Source organism: Microtus oregoni, unplaced genomic scaffold (genome assembly GCF_018167655.1).
Source record: "Microtus oregoni isolate MIOR12 unplaced genomic scaffold, Mior012 000011F_ref0000422, whole genome shotgun sequence".
Classification (NCBI taxonomy): Eukaryota; Metazoa; Chordata; class Mammalia; order Rodentia; family Cricetidae; genus Microtus; species Microtus oregoni.
The window spans coordinates 40,402,419-40,414,550 of record NW_024543070.1 but is presented as its reverse complement, the minus strand read 5'-3'; the positions used below and the strand labels follow the sequence as shown (position 1 = coordinate 40,414,550).

At 46.1% G+C, this 12,132-nt stretch overlaps 1 protein-coding gene across 2 annotated transcripts in view; it reads right to left on the bottom strand.

Annotated features, from left to right (window-relative positions):
• Positions 1-12,132, bottom strand: part of Ankrd29 (ankyrin repeat domain 29) — a 51,956-nt gene that overhangs the window by 18,213 nt on the left and 21,611 nt on the right. For both annotated transcript variants that reach the window (XM_041660128.1, XM_041660129.1), the window contains exons 4-6: positions 9,638-9,736; positions 7,096-7,194; positions 3,365-3,463 (exon numbers count right to left, since the gene is read on the bottom strand). In XM_041660128.1, the coding sequence (XP_041516062.1) occupies positions 3,365-3,463; positions 7,096-7,194; positions 9,638-9,736 (297 nt within the window). The remainder of the gene's footprint in view (positions 1-3,364; positions 3,464-7,095; positions 7,195-9,637; positions 9,737-12,132) is intronic.

The window sequence follows — 12,132 nt, the reverse complement described above, 5'->3', positions numbered from 1 at the left end:
CCCAGCATCAGTGTGGCTTGTTCTGTGATCATGCTTCCTCAACACAAACCACAGGGATAGTGTTACCAGTTCAGCTTCCCTGAAGCTCACATCAAATGTCAGCTACTACATTAGCATCTTGTCACAGGTGCTAACGGCAGGACTCTACAGAAGGGTGTGTGTGTGTGTGCATTTATACGTGTGCACACGCACACATGTGTATGTGTGTGAGAAGCATGATAACCTGACCTTCAGCACCACATAAGCTGGGTGTGGTGGTATGAGCTTCAAAGCCCAGGGCTGGGGAGAGAAAAGGAGAGGAATCCCTGAGACTCGTTGAACAGATAGTCTAATTGAAAGTTCTCAGGTTCCAGGGGGAGACTCTGTCTCAAAGCCAAAGATGAACGGCTCCTAAGGAGGGACAACTGAGCCTGACCTCTGGCTTCTGCACACACGTGCTGCACTTGCGTACATTCAACATGTGCACACACACATCAAGCTTTCCTAAAAATATTAAGAATTGGAAAATCAGGTACACATCCTTGTCTTCAGTTATAAATTCAAGAGTTCTCTGATGAAGATCTAATGAGTCAGTGGGATTTCAGGACCAAACAACAGTTCCACCTGCCCTGCCTGCAAATGTTCTACACCGTGCAAGCCATTTTAGTGAGAACTCTAAACCATGCTTCTCCCAAACCTCTAAATACCCGCCCCCAAGCAGCCTTGCTCGCACGGCTTTTGTCACACTTAGAGTGTTCGTTTTCTTAGACAGAATGGCGTCAGCAGGGATCTACTGTCAGAGAAGGCAGGACATGGAGTCACTGACCTGCGTAGCTGAGTCTTTAACTAGAGAACTGCAGGCTCCTGCAGGCAACGGAACTGGTTGTGGTTTGAGAGCAGTACGGAGTGAGTGTGTGCCGCATAAAGGGAATGTCCCCTCCTCCCCCATCCCAAGTAGCTCTTATTTTTATAAAACACTTTGCCTGATTAACAATCTTTCCAGACCTGGACTCTTCAAGTTCCAAAGCACTTCCTTAGAAACAGTCTTTGGGAGGGTGTGTCCCTTGCTTTTTAACCACAGGGCAGGTCCTTGTCCACTGACCAGGTGAACCTCACTCCAGAGGAATGCAAACAAGGGGGATGTGTTGTGGTTACTGCTGCCATGCAGGCTTGCTTTTTAACCTCGTGGCTTTAACTCAGGTTCAAGTGCACACTCACCCATGCAGTCTTTGAAATACTGACTCATATCAGCTTGGGTATTGTTTTTTAAGCAACCATGACAGTAGGAATAAGAATAATGAAATGAATTTACACACAGGCTTCTTAAAGTGACAGAAATTACTTTGCAAAGATATAATAAAAGACACTTGGCAATCTCAACAATCCCCGGCATTCACGTTCATGGGGCACCTGTGGTGACAATGACCTTCAAATCAAATCCACGCCACTCAAAGCCTACCAACTCCTTCCATCAATTACGACAGAATGAAGCCTTTGCATCAAAATAAGACCAGTTAACAAGATATTAAACTTCAACTTCCAAATGTCAGCTTTGGCAAGGCCTGATGTACATTTTTTTTCTTTTTCTTTGTGTGTATGTGTTCATGTATATGTAGCTGTGAGTGTGTGTGTGTTACATACACATATGTGTATGTTTAGGTGGAGGCCAGAAGTTGCCCATGGGTATAGTCCTTCGGGAGCGATTGACCTTGTTTTTTGAGACAGGGTCTCTCACTGGCCTGTGGCTCACCTATTAGGCTCACCTATTAGTCAGTGAGCTCCAGGGGTCTGCCTGTCTCAGCCTCTCTGGTGCTAGGACTAACAAAGGCTTGCCACCATGTTTGGCATTTTTACATGGGTTCTGGGCTCAGATAGAGATTGTCATGCTTGCTACTGAGAGTCATATCTTCATTCTGTTGTGCAGCTTTTCTAGACTGCTTCCATCCCAAGGGAAGTTCTAGGACCATGTAAAACTAAGAAAGTCTTTACAAGCTTAAAACGTGTAATTCATCTTTCTAGCTCTACCTGGTGGATGGTAACTGCCCTGGGGATACTGACTGAATGCTGATAAAACAATTATTAAAGCTCTCTGGAAGCTTGAAGGGCTTGATGGGAGCATCCTGCTTGTCAGAATCACAGAGCTGGGTCTACGAGGTGGTGTGGTGGGTCAGAGTGCTGTGACAGAAGCCTGGCGGCCTGAATCCAGCCCACAATCCAAGGTGGAAAGAAAGGGCGGGCTCATAAAAGTTGTCCTTTGATTTCCACATATGTTCTGTAGCACACACACACACACACACACACACACACAAATAATACATTTAATTTGATTTAAAATCCACAGAGCTAAGCAGGCATAGTGGTGCATGCCTGCGATCCCAGCATTGAAGAGGGTGAATCATGAGGATGAGACAAGCCTGGGCAACACAGTGAGACCCTGTCTTAAAAACAAAACCAACTGCCAGTAACCAAAACAAAGTTATTGGCAGAACTGGTTTAGAAGTCTGGATTGTTGACGGCAAAGCTATTATACCCAGACTCCTCTTATTCATTAGGTATTTAGGTTAATGAAGACCCGCGAAGTCTACGGCCAGAACACAGACTCATCTAGAGGGTCCCCATTGCTATATGTCATGTAAAGTCCCAGGCATTCCCATGCCAGACCAATTACAGAAACCTGCCTTGGATATAATATTGCTTAAGAAATCAGTTTGACTTTCTAAACAAACAAACAAACAAACAAACAAAACAAAACCTTCAAAGCAATGTGCTCTTAACCTCAGAGCACAGATGGTTCCTATGACACGGAGAGCTACGCTACCTTACATTTGTCATCTATAAACTGGCCCCAGTGTTATCCTGCATTCAAGAGCTTTAAGTATCAGCTAATTGATTTGCCAGATGTTAGCAGATGACAGACAGCAGGTACTGCTGAGTGAAGCCTCAATGGCAGTAGGCTTGTGAGCAATGAAGGCACAGGACCCACTCTCGATTTCAATGTCAAGGCAGGAGATACGGCGGCAGCAGCGTATCAGCAGGGAGACCAGGCAGGGACTTGCCTCTGTTTACCTCTGTCCCAGGTCAGCCAACACTCCTAACTTCAGCACAGTCATAATTTATTTGAACAGGAGGTGACAGAGTGTGTACTTGACCTCAGACATTAAACACTCAAGTTTTCAAAGTACCGAGACGTGACGCCAGCTTTAGTTCAGAGGCATCTGGCTGAGCTTGAAGCACAGAGCACGAGCCATCTTAATCAAAGATTAACTTCTTATAACAGCTGGAGGAGCTGAGGGATGTCTATGGTGCCTGCTCTATGCCAGACATATGCTGCCTCGGCCCTTGGCGCTCCCGCCACATGCTCCATAGACTTTGGCAATGACATTACCTGCCTTGGCTGGTTGACTTTTGCCCCTGAAGACAGCAGCAGTCGAATGACATCCAAGTAACCTCCTTGGGCAGCTAGGAAGAGGGCAGTGGCTCCATCCTGAGGAAGAGCAAGTGTTCAGATTCAGGCTTCATATTTATTTTAGAAGAAAATTAAGGTATGTATACTTAATAAAGTTCCCCATTTGCATTTTCTTTTCTGTTTCTATTCTATTGCCAATTAATAGCTATGAGCTATTATGTAAACAAATGGCACACACACACACACACACACACACACACACACACACACGAAGGCCAGAGGACAGCCTCTAGTGTCATTCCTCAGGAAGGCACTGTTCACTTTGTTGAGATCTCTCACTCAAAGTCTGGCTCACATTGCCTGGCCAGTGACCCTGAGGGATCTTCCTCTCTGCCTTCCACGTGCTGGGATATCATGCAAATGCCACCCCACCCAGGTTTTTAAAATGTATTTTTAGATTTATTTTATTATGTGTATTAATGTACACATCCAGGTACCCAGAGGCCAATGTGGGCTTTGGATCCCCTAGAACTGGAGTTACAAATGGTTGTGTGTCACTATGTGGGGTCTTGGAACTAGACTTGGGTCCTTTGCAAGAGCAACACATGCTTTTAACTGCTGAGCTATCTCTTCAGTAGACCCAGCTTCCTTCTTTCCTTCCTTCCTTCCTTCCTTCCTTCCTTCCTTCCTTCCTTCCTCCCTTCCTCCCTTTCTCTCTCTCTCTCTCTCTCTCTCTCTCTCTCTCTCTCTCTCTCAAATGAGTTCTGGGGATCAAATTCAGGTCTTCATGCCAGGAAGCAAACACTGCACTGAGTCGTTTCCCCAGAAACTTTCTGTGACTTTTTGAATTGGAGTTAGTGTCTTTTCCTTGGCATCTCCCTCTTCCTATTTTATCCATGTCCCACAACACACAGTTTCTCTGAGTATTAAAAGGCATGGTGGCTCAGCGGCAGAGTGCTATCCTGGCATAAGCACACACACACACACACACACACACACACACACAATGATTTCAGGAAACCTGCCTTAGAAAGATTCTCCACCTCGCTGCTCCCTGTCAGGCCAGCAGGTGCCAGTAATGCCTATGAACACAAAGGGCAATTTGCACCACGCCCAAAGCAAGAGCTCAGTCTCTGTGAACTTTTCTGTGTTTGGGGAGCACTTCTTTGTTTTCTTTCTCAGACACATGTCTTCCTGATTTCAGCAAATTTATAGGTTGCGCTGTCCATACTCACTGCAGAGTATGTGTGCAGAGGGAAAACGTTTCTACTCCACAGTAGAAAACCTGGACGCGCCCTTGTGGAGTTAACACCCAGCTAATCCCCACACCTTGTGCTGGGAGTGCAAGGCAAGCTGAGATCCCAAAGGCCTTTCTTGGCACAAGCCCAACAGGCGTGCCACCTGGGCGGGGCTGGATTTCCACTGGGTGTCTGCTGAGCTACCAGATTACCCTCGAGGCAATCATAAAAAACAAACCAGCCTGTACAGATTTTTAGGAAGATGTTTGGTAATGGTTACAGATTTCAGCGGCTCCTCAGTTATTGGCACAGAAAGTTCCCCATGCCGTAGCTGCGGCTAACTCTGGTCCTCTCTGAGCTGGACTGTCCACAAACTGAGTCTCTTACGGGGCATCACAACTTTCATCTCCCACTTGTTTCCAGAGATCTTCGGCATGTACCCCACCCCTATCATTTTTATTTTGTTTTTTGGTACAGGGTCTCACTCTGCAGTCCTGCCTGGATTAGACCTCACCTATGTGGACCAAGGTGTCCTTGCCTTGCTTCCCCTAGTACTTGGATCAAAGGTGTACACCACCACATCCAGGCCAATTATTTTTAATAGAGATATTTGTACCATTTTACAAAAAGTAAAAATGAATTTGCAGCACATGAAATTTCCCAATTCTTCTTACAGCAGAGAGAATTTTCCTATGAATTCAGCTGAAGTCTGTCCTTCCAAGAGCATTCTGGAAGAATATTGTCTAAGGAGTACAAAATTTGTATCCACCCTCAATTTGGACTGCTAACTCTGGGTCCATGTTGTGCAAACAAAACTTCTATTTGTGAAGTTTCTGGAAGCCGATTCTATCCAGCCCCACATGGCAGTAGCCCAGATTCTCAGCTATTCTTTTTTTACATCAATCCATAGAGAGGTGTCCAAAGCTTTGGACATACATTTATTTTCCCTTTTTGTGTATGTGTGTGGTATAAGTATGTGTTTATGTGTGTGCACATGTGTGGATCCATGTGTGCATGCATACTCAAGTGTATAGGTTAAAGGTCAACTGCTCTTCACCCTATTTTTGGAGCTAGGGTCTCACTGAAGCCACAACTCATTACCAGTTTGGCTAGACTGGCCCCAGAACTCTCCCCCTCCTCTTTTCAGTGCTGGGATTGCAAGTGCACACCAAGAGCCTGGCTTTGTATGTGGTGCTCCAGATCCAGGCTCAGGTTCTCCAGCCTGCACAGCAAAGCACTGAGCCATCTCTCCATCTCTGACTGTGGTGTTCAGACTCAAACATGCGTCAGAACCTCCTCAGGCTGCAGCTGTGCCCATAGAGCCTGGCTCTGCTGGTCTGAGGGGAGGCCTGGGAACTGGTGGTTTGGACCACACAACAGGTGTGTCTAATGGGCAGCCAGATGGAGAAGCACTTGTTAGAGAGTTAGCAAGAATCTCAGGCCCCAAACCTTATAAACTCTGAAGTGCCAGAGGGTAAGGCTAGTTGCTGTGGGCTTCAAAGAGGCCTGTGATTTGTCAGTTAACGAGGGAAGCTCTGGAAAGGCCATCCAAATGGAAACCTGCACACCCACACATTACCTGGCTATGCAAACCTGGCGCCTTCGGCATAAGGGCTCACAGTGTACTTGAGGAATGGCCTAAAACACAGTTCCTGTATAATTGGAAGCAGGACTCTCCCCTGCCCCCACCCCCAGACTCTGTCAAGTCAGCTCATCTTTCCATATTTTATTTTTCCTACAAAACCAGGATAATAACCTTTGTCAGGGAGCCTATGGAATTACAGTGACAATTAAAAAGGCCCCCGGGCTGTGTACTAATTGCCAATTAGCTGGAAAGAGACTCCCAGTGGCAGCAAATGCCCTTCACGGTCCTACCTTGTGCACGCATCTCCAAGGCTCACCTCTCGTTTCTCTTCGCGAAGCCTTTCTGCACTAGTGTCTACAACAGGCGGGTACAGTCCATCTGCTGGACCACATGGCTCGTCACGGCTCGAGTAAACACGCGTCTGAGGGGACAGCTGACTGCACTAGCGAAGTGTGCCAGGCGTCCAAGAGATTTAGGAGGGTCATGGTTTCCATGACAGGCAAAGCTCATCTCGTCAGGCCATTTCCCTTGATGTCTCAGATGGAAATCCCACTGTGCAGGGCTGGCGAGATGGCTCAGTGGTTAAGAGCACTGGCTGCTCCTGCTGAGGACCTGAGTTCAATTCCCAGCACCCATATCTGGTGGCTCACAACTGCCTGTAAACCCAGCTCCAGCAGACCTGACACCTCTGGCCTCTGTGGGCACTGGCATTCATCACACACACACACACACACACACACACACACACACACACACACACCTGCACACATAATTATAAATCTTCAAAAAGAGAGAAAACCCCACTGTGCTCTAACTGGCACTTGAAGTTGACATTTCTGACATTGGGATTAGATTGATGTTAGATGTGGTCAGTGGGTGACACTCACATAAAGTTGGTCATGGATGTTGGCTCCGTGTTTCAGCAAGGTCTCCACCACTGGCATGTGCCCATACTGACTGGCAGCCAACAGGGCAGTGCCGCCATCCTATGGAAGGAAAGGACACTGTATTGCATTTTACCAAGCATACTCTTCACATAGAGAGTATTCCCGGAGATAATGAACACATCTTCCTTTTTTATCTCTTTTACCTTGTCTTTATTTTTAAAGACTTATTTTATTTTTATTTGTTTGTATGTGTATGCCTGTGTGTCTGAGTGTATGGCATGTGTATGTGGGGTGCCCGGAGTGTCCACAGTGGTCAGAAGAGATGTTGGGTCCCCTGGAACTGGAGTTGCAGAAGACTGTGAGCTACCCAGCATGGGTGCTGGACACTGAACTCTGGTCCTCTGGAAGAGCACCAGGTGCTCTTAAATATGGAGTTGTCTCTTCTGTCGCTCGCCTTTTCTTTCTTTCTTTCTTTCTTTCTTTCTTCCTTCCTTCCTTCCTTCCTTCCTTTCCTTCCTCCCCTCCCTCCCTCCCTCCCTCCCTCCCTCCCTCCCTCCCTCCCTGTCTTTTGTTTGTTTTCATTTTTGTTTGTTTTTCACAACAGGTTTCTCTGTGTGACAGTCCTGTCTGTCTTGGAACTCGCGTGGTAGATCAGACTAGCCTCGAACTCACAGAGATCCCCCTGCCTCTGCCTCCTGCGTGCTGGGATTAAAGGTGTGTACCACCACCGCCTGGCTCACATTTTCTTTACAATCATGAAAGATTTCATCTTGAGGACGTGCACATGTTGTGCACTTGTGTAACCTGCCAGGGACACAATGCAGTTACCTCACCAAGTTATTATCAATATGAAATATCCTGTACCAAATGAGGAGGTGCAGCCCACATCCAGGTGCTGCCAAGCCATCTCAGAGTCACCAGAAAAGCCTTCCACAGCTTTTGCCCAGAGGCCCAAAGGGCCCAAAGGGCAAGCGTTGGCTTCTCTTTGTGGTGCTATTTGGTTTTAAGCCACTGAGTTTAAGATGTTTAACTGCCTACAGTCATAGTTTTCATGGGACAAGATGGGCCGCAGATGATGACACCATGGTCCACATGCTTCTCACTGTCGTACTTAGTATTTCCCATGAACATGTGCCAGTTTGTCCGGGTCTCTCTAAAGCACGGTGCTGAGACTAAGCAGAATGCTGTAATCACGTGTGATCAGAGTGGGGCATCCCTTTGTTCCATCAACTCCGCTTTTATCTCTGCGGCTGGAATTAGACCAAGCACTTATGCCAACCACATCACACCATTGACTCAGTGGTCTGTGGTCAGGGAGCCATTAATGGCTTTCCTCGGGTGCCTCTGCTAAGGCAGCAGCTTTCCACCTCGGAGTGATGTTTGTCTCTGTGACCTGTGATGTGGAAGCTTAGGAGTAATTCAATACATGTGACTTAACTAAAATAGCAATTATAAATATGATAGTAAAGTTTCTAAATTTGGGCACAGGGTTTTTTTTTTTTAATTTTATCTAAAGCAAATTCTACCCCCAGAAGGTCTGATTCATAAGGTCTTGGGTAACCTTCTAACTAGTCATGTGGGGGATGGCTGTGGTAGTCAGGCGCAGGTGGCCTTACCTGTAAAATGTCTGCTATAGAGGTTTTGTGTTCATAGTTCAAGGGCCATCCTGGTGCATGGAAGTATCTAGAGAAGGCCTGGAGGGGGGGGACTGTCTGCTAAGGATCAGGGCTGAACCAGCCTTAAAGGGTGGGAGATGGAGGGGAGAGGGGCAGAAAGCTGGGGCTGGTGACAAGAGAGGGAACATACATTGCTTGATAGCAGCAATGACTATTGCGCCTTTGAAGCTCAACTTTCTGCTTCTCTCTGCCTGATGAGGTAAGAGAACAGTAAAATACAGTGGCTCTGACAGAGGACCAAACTCACTTGTAACGTGTGTGTGTGAGTTGGCATATGAGCTTATGTGCATGTATGTGCACAGGCGTGCCCATGTGGGTGCATGTGGAGGCCAGAGGTTAACATCATGATATCTTCCTCAATTGCAGTTATGTTTTTAAGACAGTGTCTGTTACTGAACCTGGAGCATATCATCTCTACACTGCTTGCCTTTGGGGTCCTTATGTCTCTCTTGCCCCTCACCCTCAGGGCTGAAAGTGTAGATGCATGCCACAGTGCCTGGCTCACTAGGACCAGGTCATACTTTCAATAACTCCTATTGGAACTAATATAAAAATAGAATAAACACAGAAATAGGGCTGTTAGAGAGACACATGGCTATAATTTAGTGTCCCTGAACAGAAAATCAATGATGCAAGAAAGAGCTAAAGTAATTCCCCATGAAATTTTCCAAGAGTAAAACTTAGAAGGAATTCCAGAGACTGGCCAACCCTGAACCACTTGTAACCCCACGAAACCCACTTCCTTCAGCTTCAGAATCTTCCAGCAAGAGAAGCACATATTTGTACCACAGATTAGGAGAAAATGAGTGCGTGGCTGCAGAAGGTCTTAAAAGGCTGTAAACAAATCAAGATCTCCACTTTCTTACTTTGGTCCTACATTCTGTGGATGCTCCAAATCCGAAGAGAAATCTCACGACGTCATTGTGGCCTTGCTGGGCAGCAAAGAACAGGGCAGTTGTACCTGACTGGGAGAGAGGGGACGGCTTTAAAGAGACATTAACAAAATTAATTTGCAAATAAAACAGAGAGTAGTATCTTTACACAGACACTTCCTAGCTCCAAGAGGGCCACAATTGATTTGTTGTGATTTTCTTCCTTTTTAAAAATTTTATCTTTTTAAATGTGTTTTGTCTGCACATGTCTTAGTGCACTCTGTGTGTGTGTGCGTGTGCGTGTGCGTGTGTGTGTGTGTGTGTGTGTGTGTGTGTGTGTAATGCCCACAAACGCCAGCATAGTGCATAAGAGCCTCTGAAACTGGAGTTACAATTGTTAGCTACCATGTGGGTGCTGGGAATTGAACCTGGGTCCTCTGGAAGGGCAGTCAGTGCTCTAGTTATCACTGAGTTACATCTCTAGCCCCTGTTGCTAGTTCTTGATGAGAGAAATCAAATGAGAGGAAGACTTCATTCTTGTATGAGAGGATGGTCCTCCCCAGAGGATCAGACTGCGTTCTGATTCCAGTACATACCATTGCTCTATACCATGAAGGATGAAATTGAGGATCTGGAGAGGAGGCACTCCGCTGTGGAGGAATCCTTTTGGGTGAAGATCGGTCACTGTGGTTGGTTTAATAAAGAAGCTGACTGGCAAATAGCTAAACAAGATAATGCTGGGAAGGAGAAGGGTGGAGTCAGGAGTCACCAGATGCAAAGGGAGCAGGATGAACATGCCGTGCTAATAAAGGCCCTGCCATGTGGCAGAGCATAAATATGGAATATGGGTTAACTTAAAATGTAAGAGCTATTTAGCAAAAGCCTGAGCTATTGGCCGAGCATTTGTAATTAATATGAGTCTCAGTGTGTTTATTGGAGAGTGGCTGCGGGACAGAAACTTCCCCTACAGCACTCATTCTGAATCACCTGGACAGTGATGAGTATCCTTTTTAGTGCAAAACAGAACCAAACTCCTTGCTAAACTCTGTGAACTGTACCACAGTAGCACGGGCCTGTGATCCCAGCCATCAGCAGGCTGAGACAACAAGATCAAAAGCTTGAGGCCAGCCTGGGCCTCATAGTGTACCCCATCTCAAAAACTCCAACTAAGCTCAAACAAAAGAAGGCAAAAAGCCCAGAAAGAGTGAGAAGAAAATCTTGTTTGCAAGAGCTAAAACATGGGAGCAGTGGAAACGTCCATCTGTGGGCAAACGGGAGTGACATGGCATTGCCGACAAGGCAGAAGGTTAGCTTTAAAAGGATGGGGATGATGACGGAGACCACAGCATGGATGAAGGTAAAGATTTGTTACATAGAGGAAGCCTGTCCACAAGGACAAACACTGTTATATTCTGCTATGGTGTCTGAAGAACACAAACGCACGCAGACAGAAAGTAAGGAGATGGTTGCTAGCAGCTACGGGAGGGAGGAGGAGGAGTTATTGTCTAGTGGGCACAGCCACTTGGAAAGAGTTTCAGAGAAGATGCAGCTGTGGTTACACAGCACTGAGAATGTATCCACAGTACCATAGCTGCATATTTTAAGATGGTCAGTTTTGTGTATATTTACTATGGTAAGGATAATAATTAAAATTGATGAAGAGGGATATGTGTCAGGAGAAAGACCACACATTTGATGACTGGGGTGCTGCAGCCACAGCCAGGGGATGGGGTAGCACCAGCTCTAGAGGCAGCAGAGGTCTCTAGCAGGCATGTTCAGCCTTGACACTGTAGCCCAACACTGTCATCTCCTAAGACCCTGCTTGGGGACTGTGTAAATGAGCTGCAAATAATTCACCAAAGTCTCCTAACATTTCCAGGAAGTTCATGGTTTTGTGGTGAGCCCCACTCATAATTATTCTGGGTGCTTATGGCCTAGAGGCCATGGCTTGTTTGTGCCTAAAGAGGGAATGATGCCCAACCTACTCTCCGAATTTAGATCTCTGGCCTCCAGATCTACTAGATAATTAATTTCTGTTGTCTTAAACCATCCAGGTCATGGTGATCTGTTGTAATGGCTACAGGCAACAAATATTCTTGGTACAGTGTTTGGGGAAAGCAGAATGAATTAAAACATGGAAGAATTCTGGTGGCAGAATTGTGGTTCCAGAATTTAGTAATTCAGAGTAGCAAACAATCAATGCAAAGAAGAAAAGAAAGAAAAGGGCGGGAGGGGGAAGGAATCTAAACAATTTACTTACAAATCCTCTAGCTGGAGGTCAGAGCAGAAATGGACAAAACATTTTTCAAAACTGGACATATTAACCACTAGCAGTCTAACTTGACATTTTCAGCAGACTCAGACATGGTATTTTTAGCATGTTTCCTTCGAAGCCTAGTCAAAGACTGGTCCCCAAATCATAGTGTCACACGAACAAATTCTTGATAGCACAGCCGTGGCCAATGCATATCATTTCTATGAAGTTGCTC